This window comes from Colletotrichum acutatum, assembly GCF_030867785.1.
Source record: "Colletotrichum acutatum strain CBS 112980 chromosome Unknown BDZ83scaffold_157, whole genome shotgun sequence".
NCBI lineage: Eukaryota > Fungi > Ascomycota > Sordariomycetes > Glomerellales > Glomerellaceae > Colletotrichum > Colletotrichum acutatum.
Window position 1 is genome coordinate 22018 of NW_026849151.1, and position 13960 is coordinate 35977.

General features: G+C 49.9%; 6 protein-coding genes across 6 annotated transcripts; 3 read left to right on the plus strand and 3 right to left on the minus strand.

Annotated features, from left to right (window-relative positions):
• Positions 1 to 220: 220 nt before the first annotated feature.
• BDZ83DRAFT_723814 (uncharacterized protein) lies at positions 221 to 667 on the minus strand (the record flags this gene model as incomplete). The annotated part of the gene is made up of 2 exons (XM_060512601.1): positions 221 to 434; positions 576 to 667. 2 exons carry the CDS (start codon positions 665 to 667, stop codon positions 221 to 223), a joined length of 306 nt encoding a protein of 101 aa, XP_060359144.1.
• A 2164-nt stretch (positions 668 to 2831) lies between these two features.
• BDZ83DRAFT_723815 (amino acid transporter) lies at positions 2832 to 5540 on the minus strand (the record flags this gene model as incomplete). Its single annotated transcript, XM_060512602.1, has 8 exons — positions 2832 to 3059; positions 3119 to 3429; positions 3488 to 3647; positions 3711 to 3803; positions 3862 to 4220; positions 4292 to 4515; positions 4568 to 4718; positions 5528 to 5540. 8 exons carry the CDS (start codon positions 5538 to 5540, stop codon positions 2832 to 2834), a joined length of 1539 nt encoding a protein of 512 aa, XP_060359145.1.
• BDZ83DRAFT_723816 (uncharacterized protein) lies at positions 5484 to 6864 on the plus strand (the record flags this gene model as incomplete). The annotated part of the gene is made up of 5 exons (XM_060512603.1): positions 5484 to 5864; positions 5926 to 5989; positions 6090 to 6392; positions 6469 to 6591; positions 6644 to 6864. 5 exons carry the CDS (start codon positions 5484 to 5486, stop codon positions 6862 to 6864), a joined length of 1092 nt encoding a protein of 363 aa, XP_060359146.1.
• Positions 6865 to 7068: 204 nt separating this feature from the next.
• BDZ83DRAFT_796885 (major facilitator superfamily domain-containing protein) lies at positions 7069 to 8930 on the minus strand (the record flags this gene model as incomplete). The annotated part of the gene is made up of 5 exons (XM_060515879.1): positions 7069 to 8018; positions 8074 to 8244; positions 8295 to 8584; positions 8640 to 8723; positions 8779 to 8930. The coding sequence occupies 5 exons, from the start codon at positions 8928 to 8930 to the stop codon at positions 7153 to 7155; spliced, it is 1563 nt and encodes a 520-aa protein (XP_060359147.1). The 3' UTR covers positions 7069 to 7152.
• A 1094-nt stretch (positions 8931 to 10024) lies between these two features.
• Positions 10025 to 11220, plus strand: BDZ83DRAFT_765288 (uncharacterized protein; the record flags this gene model as incomplete). The annotated part of the gene is made up of 2 exons (XM_060515249.1): positions 10025 to 10434; positions 10493 to 11220. The coding sequence occupies exons 1-2, from the start codon at positions 10113 to 10115 to the stop codon at positions 11218 to 11220; spliced, it is 1050 nt and encodes a 349-aa protein (XP_060359148.1). The 5' UTR covers positions 10025 to 10112.
• Positions 11221 to 12096: 876 nt separating this feature from the next.
• BDZ83DRAFT_639421 (uncharacterized protein) lies at positions 12097 to 12445 on the plus strand. The gene has a single exon (XM_060509423.1). The coding sequence runs from the start codon at positions 12120 to 12122 to the stop codon at positions 12294 to 12296; it is 177 nt and encodes a 58-aa protein (XP_060359149.1). The 5' UTR covers positions 12097 to 12119; the 3' UTR covers positions 12297 to 12445.
• The last annotated feature ends 1515 nt before the right edge of the window (positions 12446 to 13960 follow it).

Consider the following 13960-nt stretch of genomic DNA (forward strand, 5'->3'; position numbering starts at 1 on the left):
CCTGAAAATGCAAGCTGTCAGTTTGTGCAGCTTCAGCGCCCGTCACGTGTTAAGAACATTTCCTTGTGATCCCGCCTAATAATATCCATGATCGCTGTAAAACGCCGTTGCCGATGCTGAGGTTGATCCATTCTCCGATGGTGTCGAACGTTGTGAAGATGTTGTGGTGATAAAGGAAAGGTTGAAGTGATTGTACTGAGACATCGAGGTCGGCGAATCCTTAATTTTGGGATTCGTAGACTGCCATCGCCTTCTCAAGCTCCTCGAGACTCGACCGGTCGCCGTAGGCATCCATGAGTTTTGCCGCTCGCTTGCGGTCTTCAATTGCCTGCTTCTCCGCCGCGGCGTTCTTTGCTTGGCGACGTTCGACCATGCCTTCTCGGTATGCGTTGAGGCCGTAGCCAACGGCGACGACTGCTACTGTGGGCGGGACCCTATTATGCCGGATTCGTCAGTTCCAAACTCTCTTGGTTGCGGTGGTGGTGTTTACCCCAGGATTCGGGGCAGCCGGGAAGAGGGGAAATGGATGCCAGGTTGGGGGCTAAGGTAGGATGGGATCAAAGATCATGACGTACCATCTCATGGCGAGTCGACGGGGAGTTTGCAAAAAGTAGCTCGGCGGCATGCGAGCGTTGGTTGTGAAGTTTCTTGAAGCTTGTCTGAACATTGTATGTTGTGGGAGCAGGTATCTCAATAAGAAGTGGTGTGTGGGATGGGGGTGAAATCGGTATTTGTATCTTGGTTACGTGTGGGTTACAATCGCAAGGGATGATTAGATAGATCTCTCGGGCCAAAAGCAAGCGTCTTGGTGAGGAGGTGGCAGCGGCAAGCAATGTATTCATATAACACCCCGTCTCGACACTTCGCACCGCGCCAATCTTGTGTCTGAGAACCCCGTCACCCCCAGCCGTTCCCTCCCCCATGGCCAAGGGGGGCTAAGCATGGCATGGCACCGCCCGCCCACACAGTACCTAACAGCACTTGCGTAGTGCGTAAGGCAGGGTTGAGATGAGCATTGAGCGGTACACCGTACGGTACAAGGCATCTCCGCAGGGGAGGGAGGCAAAACGGGATTCGCGGCCAGAACGAGAATCAGTGTGACACCAGCATCGCACCACGCTCAGCAGCGGCCCCAATTGGGCATGGCGTCGACATCGTTCCAGAGTGTCGATTGTGGGGTGATGTCGACCGATATGCGGGGTGGAATCGGCACAGCCCGGGTGCAGTAACGTGATGCCGCTGGGGACAAGACGGGACATTTGCTTCTCTCTCTCATCATTGCTGCAGCGCTACGGATACAGTGCTGTACTACATACGTTGTCCTCGAGGAGAGAAAACTCTCATTGCTATTGGAGTGCCAGGCGAGTTCCTGGAAGACGTCTGGGGAACTTGGTGTTGAAGGCTGCTGCTGGTTCGCTGGAACTTTGCGAAACGCTCGAGGTGGTTGAGGAAGCCCCTTGTTTGTGCATCTTTCGTGCATCTCCGTCCATCTAATGACCCTGGGCCATCCAAGCACAGCCCCCGCAGACTTGTTTTGGCTTTTGTTGGTGTGGTAGCTACTCCTCACGTGCCCGATGCTGTGCCTGTGTGGTTTGCAACTTGCTTGCTTGCTCGCTACTAACGGCACTTGCAGTCGGCGTCTCGCCACACACAAGACCGACTAGCAACCTACCCTAAGTGGAAGCATTGACCAGACGGAGGACGGCCAGCGGAGTCCTCCGTTACCGCAATGTCTTCCGGTGCTGGTGGCAGCTGTTGAGAACCGTGAGGTTATGACATGTGCGGATACATCAATCGGCAAGTAACTTCGGGAGTGTGGCTTACCGGGATCATTTTGTTGGTGATTGAAACATTTTCATTCTTTCACTTTCAAAGTCTCCTTTTCGTGTTCTCCCTCAACATTGGAACCCGAAGTTATTATCGTGACCCGATTTGCAAAGCCTATCTGTAGCCCGTATCTCTAGATCTTCTCCATCGTGGACTATGGAAATGCCGATTCCACCCGCGAAAACCAGTGGGCTCCACCCAAGTTTATCCCGAAAGCTCGTCACATAGCCGAAAACCCTCGTTGATGTCATCTCTGGTCCCTGGATTTCTATCTCTAATCCCAATTTCCCTATTTCCTTCTCTGTCAAACAACCCTGTTGACAACTTGACGCTTAGCCTGATCTTGACACCGTCTCCATCCGCGCTACCGCTCTTTGGGGGCGCTCGAGTCCGACGCCAGGACGCGTTCTTTCTGGTGAGAAGGCGAGAATCTGGTTGCCAAGGTAAAGAGGGAGAGCGACCCTTGTCCGCCGATGTCATTCAGCCAAAATTCCATCAATGAACTCAACGCATTTTCCAAGCTGAGTCTCCACCAACCAACGCCAACGCTGGCTTCCGCGCTAAGTGAACTCCGGCGGCTGTGTTTCAAGACGTCACAACACACGATCGAATGATGATGCAGCGGATAGCGGCGGTTTGTTGTCGTTACCCGCGATTCTGAGCTATGACGATGGCCTCACATTGAGACCTTTTGTCGGGATCACTCGATTTAAGCTTGATCAACTGTCATTTTGCATGTATCCTTCACTACATTGCCGCAATGACGAGCACATGCATGCGTGCTCGCGACATGCCAAGCACCCCACAAGGCTTTGGCTGGGGCCCCCCATAACCCCTTTTCTAAAGTCCCTACTGTAGTATGTTCGCTCGAGTGTGGCGCATCGTCAACACAACACAATCCACAGCACAACAACGACTTCAATGATCGGGTGAATATGATGTTTAACATAGATCAAGTATTGTTACCACATTCATCTATGATTGGCGACGGAATATCCCATTGCTCATCTTTTAATCCTCTGAAATCTAGTAACTTTGGATCCATCACTGAGCTCTTGCTGAATTTCTTGGTGTCTATAGCCGAAGAGTCTCGGGGCGATCACAAAACGTAATGCGTAATAAATGATGCCAAGAGACAGGATGCTCAACGCAACAACAGGAGAAAGCCAATACGGCAGCGAAGTACTGCCTTTACCATTCGGCGGTCTTACAAACGGCATCACGATTAAGAACTAATTACCAAGTATCAGCGATCAATCTTCACAGTCTTTGAATCCATGGGCACACTCACGATATTCGCCGCAAGATAGATCACAATCAGAATCCAGGGTGCCCGGAGCGGCGATTGGAAGTTCTCCCGGTCGGTGAAACGCAACTTAACCAAGCCAACGGTGATAGCTGTCAACAAGACTGTTGTCGGGTAGCTAGACAAGCTCACGACGAAGTTGAAGGCATCTCCAGCCGGCGGTGCACAAATGAACAGAACAGTAACTCCCAGATGCAGAATCAAGGCGTAAATAGGAGTGCGGAACGGTCTGTTCTCCATGAATAGGTTGGAAAAGGGGAGCACGCCGTCCTTTGCCAGCTCCTGCAGCAGGCGAGCTGATTGGCGAAGTCAGTTGATTGAGCTCACAGTGCTGACTGAGGTTGAGAAACTCACGAATGGTAAATGCAACACCCAGGAGATGTCCCAGTGCCGATAGAGCGACCAGTGCTGGAAGAGCTTTGGCTCCTGCCGAGGGGCCAAAGATGTTCTCGAACAAGGTCGCGGCTACGGTAACCTTTGCCGCAATAAATGCCTCTTTAGGCACAGCGGCAAACTAATTGTGTATGTTAGCCAGCGAGTAACAGTGTGATAGAGATTATTGACTTGCATATGCGACATTTGCTAGTAGGTAGAGCACTGCGATGACGCTCATGGAGAGAGGAAGCGCGATTCGCAGAGTCTTCTGCGGATTACGGACTTCAGACAAGACCTGGGCATATCAGGTTAGTAAAGCGTGACAACTGCTCCAGGCTTCATCTCAAACTTACAGCATTGACATTATCATAGCCTTGGAAGGAAAAAATGACGTTGAGGATAGCGGATCCGATGTTGTACCCGCTGTTAGAAGTGCCTTCGAAAGCATTGGTGAAGTTGTGAGGGCTTTCCACCCTGAGATGGCCGGACAAAGCTGCGAAGCCGCAGCATACAATAAAGAGCAGCGTAAACAGCTTCACCGCGGATAGCAAATCCTGGATCGCTCTTCCTGTTCGAGGCGCAACCGTGTGGATTCCGACGGAGAACACGGCGCCAGCAATCGCAACTCCACGGAGTTCCCACGTCGTCGAGTCGGCACCTGATGCAACAAGGATGTACGACGAGAACGTGATGGCGTTACTTGCAGAAACCTCTATATTGCGTGTTAGGAAGGTCCTTAAACTGGCCGTGACATGCTCTTAACGGAGCATCAAGGACACTTACGCAAGAAGACGCAATAGAAGACGTAGATGCAAGTTTGCATAATCCGGGGACTGAAGGATCGCTCAAGGTAGTTCTTGATACCACCAGATCTGGGTATTGCGCTTCCAAACTCGAGCATAACGAAGATACCGCACGTCGAGATGATTGCCCCGATCACCCAGCACATCATTGCCATGCCCACACTACCCGAAAGCTTGAAGATAGTGCTGGGGGTCGAGAAGATGCTGCGCTTGTCAGAAACGGGAGAGATGCCAAGATGCGGGTCTTGCGGCGTACCCTGCACCAATGATCTTATTAACAATCAAGGAGACAGCTCCGAAGAGTCCAATAGTCCGCTCTTGCAGGACGTTGACTTCGATAACGCCAAGCTTGACATCCTTGTCTGAATCTTCGCCGCCATCGCTAAGAGAGCGAGTGATAGGCGTAGCTAGACGAAGATGTTAGATACAACTTGCTCCTTGCGGATAGAAACCTCTGCTGACCTTGTATACTATCTTGTCTGGACGCCATGGTATCAATCACGCCAAGGCGAACCTTGGAATCAAACAGGAGATCGGTTGATTAATGCAGCACCAAGACTTGGAGCAAGTGAATGCAGAAGTTTTACTCTTATGAATTTGAGGCTCTTTCAAGCATCAGTGATGGTATCCGTTATTCTGGAAAATGTTAGCTAAGAGCGTGCGTTTACGTCTGCACGGCTGCGGGAAGCGAAGCACGCCATTATGGACCCAAGATGTCGTGTGAATATCCCCAACGGCCAACTCAGAAGACATGGTAACGTGAGCGCAACTCCCGGACTTACTCAGGACTTGATAATACTTTAAAGGGGACTTTTTCAAAATAGTCCTGGTGCCCGGGAGGCAATACCGAACGCTTTCCCGCTTCTGGTAACATGCTCTTACTCGACACAAGGGTGTTGTTGGAGTCGGGGATATTCCGATTATGTCGTGCTTTGCTCCTGTGATTCGCCATTCGATGCGGACAAACCATTGGACAGCACCAACATGTAACGTTGTCTAGGCTGAACAAAGATCCGCAGCACATCCGACTACGGACCGAACTGCTCGTAATGCATCCGATATCTGATAATGATGCAGCATAAGTGTAGAGCCTCATCAGGCATTTCAGTATGCTACAACGTTGTGTTATAGTTAGTACAGCAAGACAACGGGAAGTTGAAGAGAGCAACAGAATGACAGTCGAACTCCAAACCTTCGAGGTCCTCGGCGCCAGGACCTATTTTGGCCATGCCCTGCCCTACGGCCTACAAGTCAAGTCGAATGATACGCCAAATTCTGCACCTCCCGTCACCGAGTCTGCAGCGGCATTGAGGGCACTGGGCGAATCCGGAAAACTTCAAGATCTGTTGGAAAAGCACGGTGCCGTCTTGGTCCGTGGTGCAGGAAGCGCTTCAGCCGAGACTTTCTCGAAACTCGTAGGCGCAGCTGAGAAAGGCAGAGGTTCCTATCCTCATGTTCAAATCGGATTGGCCGGGAAGAGAACCCCACTCGCGGACAATGTCTGGACGGCCAACGAAGGGTCGCCAAGCACCCGATTCTACCAACACAATGAGGTGAGGGCGTCCCGTCCAGCCTCAGGTGATATGCTCAAGTCAGCTCACGTACCATCGTCAGTACTCGAGATACACACGCTTCCCTTCAAATATTCACTTCTACTGTGTGAAGACAGCCCCCAAAGGTGAGTTCATCCCAATATTGCGAGGTTGCGAGGCAGCTTAACCTCCCTTCGTTGACCCGAATACCTGTGGGCGTTCATACCGACTGATATGGAGCTGTAGGTGGCGCGACACCTATTGCAAGCAGCGCCAACGTATTCGAAAAGGTCCAAGCCGCGATCCCTGAGCTTGTGGAAGAGATCAGCAAGCGTGGCTTGGGGATGAAGATGGTCTTCCGTGCCCCCGGGAATGAAGCCAAGGTCAATCAATTCAACTGGGCTGGTGAGCACAGTTTCGGACAGGAACTTGCTCCAGAAGACGACGAAGCAACAACGAGACAAAAGGTGGAAAAACAAGTTCGCAAGTTAACGTCAGATTTCAAGTGGAACGAGGATGGAAGTCTTGAGCTGACGCAGCATATTCCTGGTAAGGTGCCCCCGGAATGTTCCTCACTTGGCATGAAGAGTACGAAGTTCACGTCTGACATCAACCGCAACTATAGGCATACGCAGGCTCCCAGAGAGTGGCAGACCAGTCTGGTTCAACGGCCTGGTCGGGCGTCATGGTATTACGCGAGACATTGGTGCTCTCGATCCTCCTCATATCGGCCGTGACGGAATGACTTGTAAGTTCTTGCAGAAAGCTTACATGGTGCAACCTCACTGACATGCTGCCAGATCTTCCCAGTGTCTATGGAGATGATACTGAGATACCGCGCAGGCTTCTTGACAAGCTTCTTGACGTGATTGATAAGGAAGAGATTAGCTTGGTTCTTGAAGAGGGAGATCTTTTGTTAGTCGATAACTTCCAAGTCTCCCACGGAAGAGAGCCGTGGGAGGGCGATAGGCAGATATTGGTCTCAATGTGGGACACATCAATCCCAATTGGGGAGTACTGATGAGCACCCCATTAGCCTCCAAGAGTGATCAATATCGATTCGTCAAAAGTAATTTCTTCATAGTTGGAAGAAGGAAGATAGGTGACAAGTTCTGAATTATTGTTCAGTTCCCAAATAATATACAGTGAGATAGTCATAGCACGCAGGGACCCTTCCATTTTTCAGTATCGATTGAAATACACATCTTTTTGCTCGGATCTCTGAGCTCCACTCCATGGCTGAGTTGGTGGTGAGGTTCGTGTTTCCGATGAGTGATCTTCGGGACTCCTCCGGGATCTTGAGCTTCACCTACAATGTATACTGATAGGCAGGGTGGCACTGCCATTTTTCACCCAAACTCGTCGACCGTGATCCCAAGCGTGTGCCTTCACTCTGAAGATCCTCATCTCCGGCAACGCGGAGCTTACGGTTACGCCAACGAAGGTAGAAGTGCAGCGAAGTGGCCAGAAGAATGCACATTCCAGAGAAGGCCACATTAATGATGTTTGCTTGCCAGTACTGTGGGCCATGGGACTTTGGGTAAAAGTAGCTTGCATAAATGGAAGCCAGGTTAGATCCGGCGTTCACGACAGCGTATGATACAGCTCGTTTAGTCGCCGGCCGAGGAAGTGTTGTCGAGACCCATGACAAGATACATCCAAATGAGCCATACACGCTCATCATCATGAACGTCGCGGTATATCGGGCTGCAACGTTGAGAGTAGTTGCCGAGATGATGAAGCCGACGCTGCAAAAGACCTGCGGCCACACGATGTGCAGCCATCTCTCACGATGCTTGTCGCTGTGCCAAGAGTTTGTAATGCCCAATATCGCTGCGAACACATATGGTGGAGCAGAGAGAAGCAATGTGTTTCTTTGGTTGTACCCGAGTGTCGCTACAATGGTGGGGAAGAAGTTGGTAAAAGCGGCAGCAGTGTTGAGTCCAAGTTGCATGAGCCAGATCATGTAGAGTGCTGGATCCGTAAATGTCATCTTCAGACCCTGCAACGCTGATGCTTCTTCTCGGTTATCTTCTTCGACTGCTTCTTCGGTGATTCGAAGGATAGAAAGCTTTCTCTCCTCGTCGGTTAGCCATTTGGTAGTGGCTGGATAATCTGGAAGTGTGAGATACGTCACGATGGCGACCGGAATTGGGATCATTCCCTCGATGATGACTGTTTAGATGAAGTCAGAATATCACCAGGCATTGAGTGAAAAGAGAAAACTCACAAAGCCATCTCCAATCTGCGAGGCCTAGCTTTCCATCCATGCCTCCCATGATGGCGCTGCCCAGAAGGCCACCGAAAGCACCTGCCATTTGTCCTGCAGCATATAGTACCGAGATACGGACAGCCAGCTCCTTCTTCGTGTACCACGAACTGAAAAGGTACAAGGCGCCAGCTATAGCGTGGTTAGCCACAAGTCCATGACAGTAATTAGTGGAGACTAACGGAAGAAGGGTGCCTCGACAAAGCCCAGGAGAAACCGGAGAACTACAGCTCCCCTGTAGTTCTGAACAGCGCCAGTGGAGGCACTGACAACAGCCCAACAGCACATGACGACTGGAAGGAAGATGCTGGGTCTCATCTTGTTGAGAATCATGTTTGTGGGAACCTGGGTGAGGATGTATCCAACGAAAAAGACACTGATAATGGTGTTGTACTGGGTTCCAACCAGATCGATGTCCTTTTCAAAGTTTCCCAGACGGGCTGTCGCGATCTGATCACCGTCAGTGTGATTTCTGTTTAGCGAACATCACATTGCTTTACATTGTTGCGGTCCAAGTAATTGAGTACATGTTCTTCTCAACAATCATGTCAGTGAGGGCTCCGCTTTGAGGAGTCTGGATGAACTTATAGAGTAGCATCATCAAGGGCATCCTTGAGCATCGGTCAGGAACAGCAGATTAGGTGGGAAAATCATCGGGCCACTCACATCCGAATGTCAATCCTCCGCACAAGTCGTCGCTCTTTCAGGTCCCTGTTCTCGATGGGTACATCCCGGGATGTGTCTGATTTCAGTGGATGATCCAGCGTTTCCACATGAAGGCCCGGAGTGTCGTCTTTACGAAGGTCATTCAACGCCATTTTTGTTGTGCAAATGACAACTTTTTGTACGTTCAAACTTTAGATGGACGTATTGATGTGAAATGAGACTCGGCCGTAGTTACATATCTTTTAGAGGCCGACCGAAGAGAGGCCATCGGACTGCTTGCCGATGTCCGCGCCCTACTCACGGATATGACTTTTTATGGTTACATAGTAATAATAGTCAGATGTGTGCCGAAAAAAGGCCAGGCGAGTAGATTGGTTGGTCGGAACGTGATTACGAACCGGTCGGCTCTCGCATGATCTTAGTTTAGTCTACCATGAACAGATAGATCGACAGGGCTTCATCGGAAAGTAATCTTGTTGGCTGTTTTGAGACATGGGTGTTGATGCTGGAAGGAAGGTAGCATCAAATGTGTCATGTGGTGCTTGGAGAAGTTACCTGCAACGAGTGCAATTGTCATAACATCTGGACTCGAACCACCGAGCTCATATTCCTGCAAGACAAGCCTACACGAGGCTTCGAAGCTTTGATACATTTCGCAGAGTCGCTGGAAGCTCGTCTCTACATGATGGCATCTGGGCCTACATTTATGTCTGAATTTTGGCATCCGTCAGCATTCCACCCTCGTAAATTTAGGTACTCAAGTACGCATCCAGATCCCACTTTCCCCGCAACCCCGGATACCCATACCCGCTGGCGTCAACCCCGGATCGTGGGGTTGATTACATGTATGTGTGTTTGACTGTACAGCACAATCTGTTGGCGCTGCTAGAACACAGCTAGCTGCATTGGTTGGTCCTACGGCTCGGGAATCGGATATTCTGAGGTTCTGAGCTCACATGGCAGGTCCTAGCGGTCGGATATTGCCACAATACGTCACAATTCCTGACGTTGAGCTGCACGCAAGTGCAGGGGAGAAGATGCAAGGAAACCAAGCGAGGGCTGTCATGATGTGCTCGGAGAAGTCCCCGATATCGCTGAGTATGGCGGGAACTTTGTCCGAATACCGTGCTTTTCGGCAGAAGGACATGAATGGGCAGATGTTTTGACATGATCCAAGATTTAAGGACTCTGGATTCCCATCTCGTCGGGATTTATCGTAGACCAGCATTTTATCACGGCGTGTCTTCACTGATACACGCCATATTGCAAAATAGATTGAGACTCTTCCCAGCCTAGCAACTTCGAAGATCTTCGAAGCATAACGCGACCACAAAATGCCTAGTGCTGTCAAGCCAATCGTACTCCACATAGGAGACCCGATACAATACAATCCAGAGCGATACAGGGCGTTGGAAGAGATCGCTACAATCATCAGGCCACCCATAGAAGAGAGGCAGAGGGACGCCTTCTTGAAGGCCCTGAGGGAACAGCAATGGGGAAATTTCTCAGCGATCCTGCGACCCTTTTGGAACTCGGGCGGAGAGATGGGCCGTTGGGACAAAGAGCTCATCTCACTCCTGCCTCCCTCCGTCAAAGTCTTCGCCTCCGCAGGCGCTGGATATGACTGGGCAGATGTTGATATTTTGGCTGGAAAAGGTACGCCATTGCCCTTTTCCTCAACATTTTAGAGATATCTTGTTGACACGGACAATAGGAATCTTGTATTGCAATGGAGCATCAGCATCGTCAGAGGCTGTGGCAGACATGGCGCTTTACCACATCATATCAGTGTTCCGCAACATGCAATGGACCAATACAGCCGCACGTAGTGGGAACGCAGATCAGTTCCTCGATGCACACCGACACAATAGCGAGACAGCACACAACCCTGCAGGACATACGCTTGGCATCATTGGCCTCGGAAACATCGGCTATCGTATTGCACAGAAGGCATACGCCGCCTTTGGCATGAAAATAACATATGTCGATCCTATCCCCAAGCCAGCGGGGCAGGAAACCACTATCAAAGCCGTGAGATACCCGGACCTGGACTCTATGCTCGCCGTCGTAGATTGTGTGGTTATTTCCGCCCCTGGAGGCGCAGAAGGCGGCAAGGCTCTTATGGATGCCTCACGCTTAGCGAAGATGAAGGCGGGATCTCGATTGGTCAATGTTGGGCGTGGAAACCTGGTGGATGAGGAGGCATTGGCTGATGCACTAGAGTCAGGGCATCTTTTTGCTGCTGGACTTGATGTGCACTCGGATGAGCCGCACATAAACAAACGTCTGGTCTCCATGAGGGATGTAAGTCTGACATGTCACACTGCTGGTGGAGCTGTCGAAACAAGAATCGGTTTTGAGGATCTGGCTATCCGAAACGTCATTGAGGTACTACTAGGGAAGGAACCTTTGACGGTGGTGAACAAACATTTACTTCTGTAGATGAGAGTGGAAACCTACAGTACCACGAAAACAAAGGATATAAATATTTGAAGCTAGTGTTTATTTCCTATCGGAAATTATCCTAGTCTTTGTGAATTGAATTGTATCATTTCTTCGACATTGATCCAGGTTAAACACCAGGCTCTGCTACTGGCCATGAACAGTCTGGGTCCAGGCCTGCCTTACTACTTGAGACCAAGCTAAGAGTCGATGGCTTTGCTTCCCCCTTTTCCGTCGCTTAACATCATGCTGTATGTCCTTGTTGATTGAATATGTGGTTACCATTGACGGCGGCTCGGCCATCGATGGATGCAGGAAGTTTGCATGTGCATGCCTTAGCTTGTGAATATGCTTCACGGCCTCCCGCAGGCGCACAGATTTTGACTCAATTCAAATTAGAAGGATGTTCCAAAAAGAAGCCTATGACACAGTCTGATGTGACATAATTGATGCTGATTACCCCTCTTCCTCTGGCCAATGACTATCTCAATATCCCAGAATCAACTTTCCTTTTAACCTCTGATGCTCTTTTCAGTCTCCATCAATTCCTCCCTCAGCCACTTTTGTACCGTTGGACATCGTAGATTAGCCGACAAAGACTCTGTGATCCTCTGTGTAGCCCCTACCTCATCTCAGCAAGGTAGTTTGGCCATTCAATTTCACGGATCCTCGATCAGTGCGAACATAACTTGTAAGTGACGTTCGCTTCTAAGGGTTCATCAGTACCCTGGTTTTGATCGTGTCTTGGACTGGTGATTCTCTCTACACCCCGAAACTCAAGTCCTGACTATTACGTAGTCGCTAAGATGGCTAGCAACATACAACAACGCGTTGAGAAGAACTGCAAGATTTTCTGGGGAGACCACGATTACGAAATTGATTATGAGACCGATGACAACATGGTCTTCCAATACTTTGTCTTGCGGGACTACGGAAGTTTGTTTGGGCCACCGTTGACAATGACCTTTTTTTGTGACTCTGAAGAGGCTGCCTATAGGGAGCTGGACCGGATGCTAGTGATACGGGCAGCACAGGTCGGGCGAGGGACGCCAACGACAAAAGAGGAGAGGCCGTAGATATTTGGTGGTCCGAGAGGGGAGTATAAGCGACTCTTGGCTGCAGTTTCGGGTGCGCTTGCGGCAAGTCAGCCTGCTGCTTAATCCACTGGATCTTAGGTGGAGTAGGATGAAGACGAGGAGGCACAGGCGACGCAATTTTTCGATGCATACTTGTAAATAAATGGTGGCATGAACATCAATGTGAGATGGACTTCTGCTAGGACTGAAAATGGAAACAAGCCACCTATTTTCTATTCAATAAAGATGTATTCTTCGATCTCGAACACTCTTGTCTGATTCCTCGAAGCTAAAGTGACTACATAATTTCACGTAATAACTCAGTACTGAAATCGTTACGCTTTTCAACCCGCTCATTTACGTTGATTTCTCAAGCGCTCAGATTCAACCAAAGCGAGTGCGCGAATAACATTAAGATGGCGAGTGCAGTCTTCGCAGGCGCCCCGAACAACGCTGCCCCCATCAAGCTCAATAATCTTCTTGCAAGGTTCGGGGTTTTGACAGCGCTCAAACTTGCCGGGAAGGAAAACTGAGGCGTATGGCTTACCACATTGGGTGCAATAGAATGCAACGGACGGTTGGTCACACATGTTGAATGGTGGACGCAAGATCTCTCGCAGGGATTCTTCGAGTCGAGCTATTCTGGGTCTGGGAAGGTTGCGGCGGATCGGCTGTGTGTGGGATGCTGTTGTCATGGAAATGGTATGCGTACTATGGGTAGGGTTCTGTTGTATAGACCACTACGGTGGTTTCCATGCTCTTTTAAAGATCCCGGCAAAGGTCTAATCTATGTTTCCAAGCCGGTCACCTTGATAATGAGTGCCGGGACAGTGGTATTGTAACAAGAACGATCCTGAGAAGATCTTTGTTCAGCTTCTGAGACAGCGATATTGACAACTGAGGCTTTGAGTCTGCAGAGTGTTGATTAAATCCAAGTACCTTACCTAATTATAAAAGAAACTTCGATCCGTCTCAAAGGGTTCGATCTCAACAATAGCACCGAGACTTCGAACAAAGCATGATTCCATGGAAGTATCAGCATCGAGTGGAGATTGCGCCCGCATCGTGGTACTGCTGGAACAATATAACTGTTCCCAAGACGTAGGAAAATAATGGTGCGCCGCCCTCAAGATTAATAAGAACGCCTCAAGGTATAACGAGTCAAGTTGATAACTCCTAAGATGGTAATTGAGTCTATTCGAGAGACATTGCATGACTACCTAGTACCTAAACTAAGTAATGTACTTTACTTAGGGAGCCTACAGCCGCCGCCGATGATGATGATGATGATGATTTGTTTAACGCCGGTACAGCCGCCGCCGACTCACGGCACAATGATACCCATGACAAGCCGGGGACCGTAAACTCTGGAACTGAGGGTTCTACAGCATAACTCTTCTACCACCTCGGCTAGCATCATCGCGAAAACCGAATGGAGCCATTTTAGCCAGGTTCGTCCACTTTTAGCTTAGATGCAATGCAACCTGCCACCCACCCGGCATCCCGCCCAGGGTCAATTGAGCCAGGCATTTACCCGTGAGGGGTGCAGAACCAACGTCATTTACCCCGGATTCAACCAGAGCGATATAAAGCATCTAGAGCATGGCGAGATTAGTACGTGACATCTGGTAGAAAGTCGGGTAGTACCATATCTGTGTTGCATT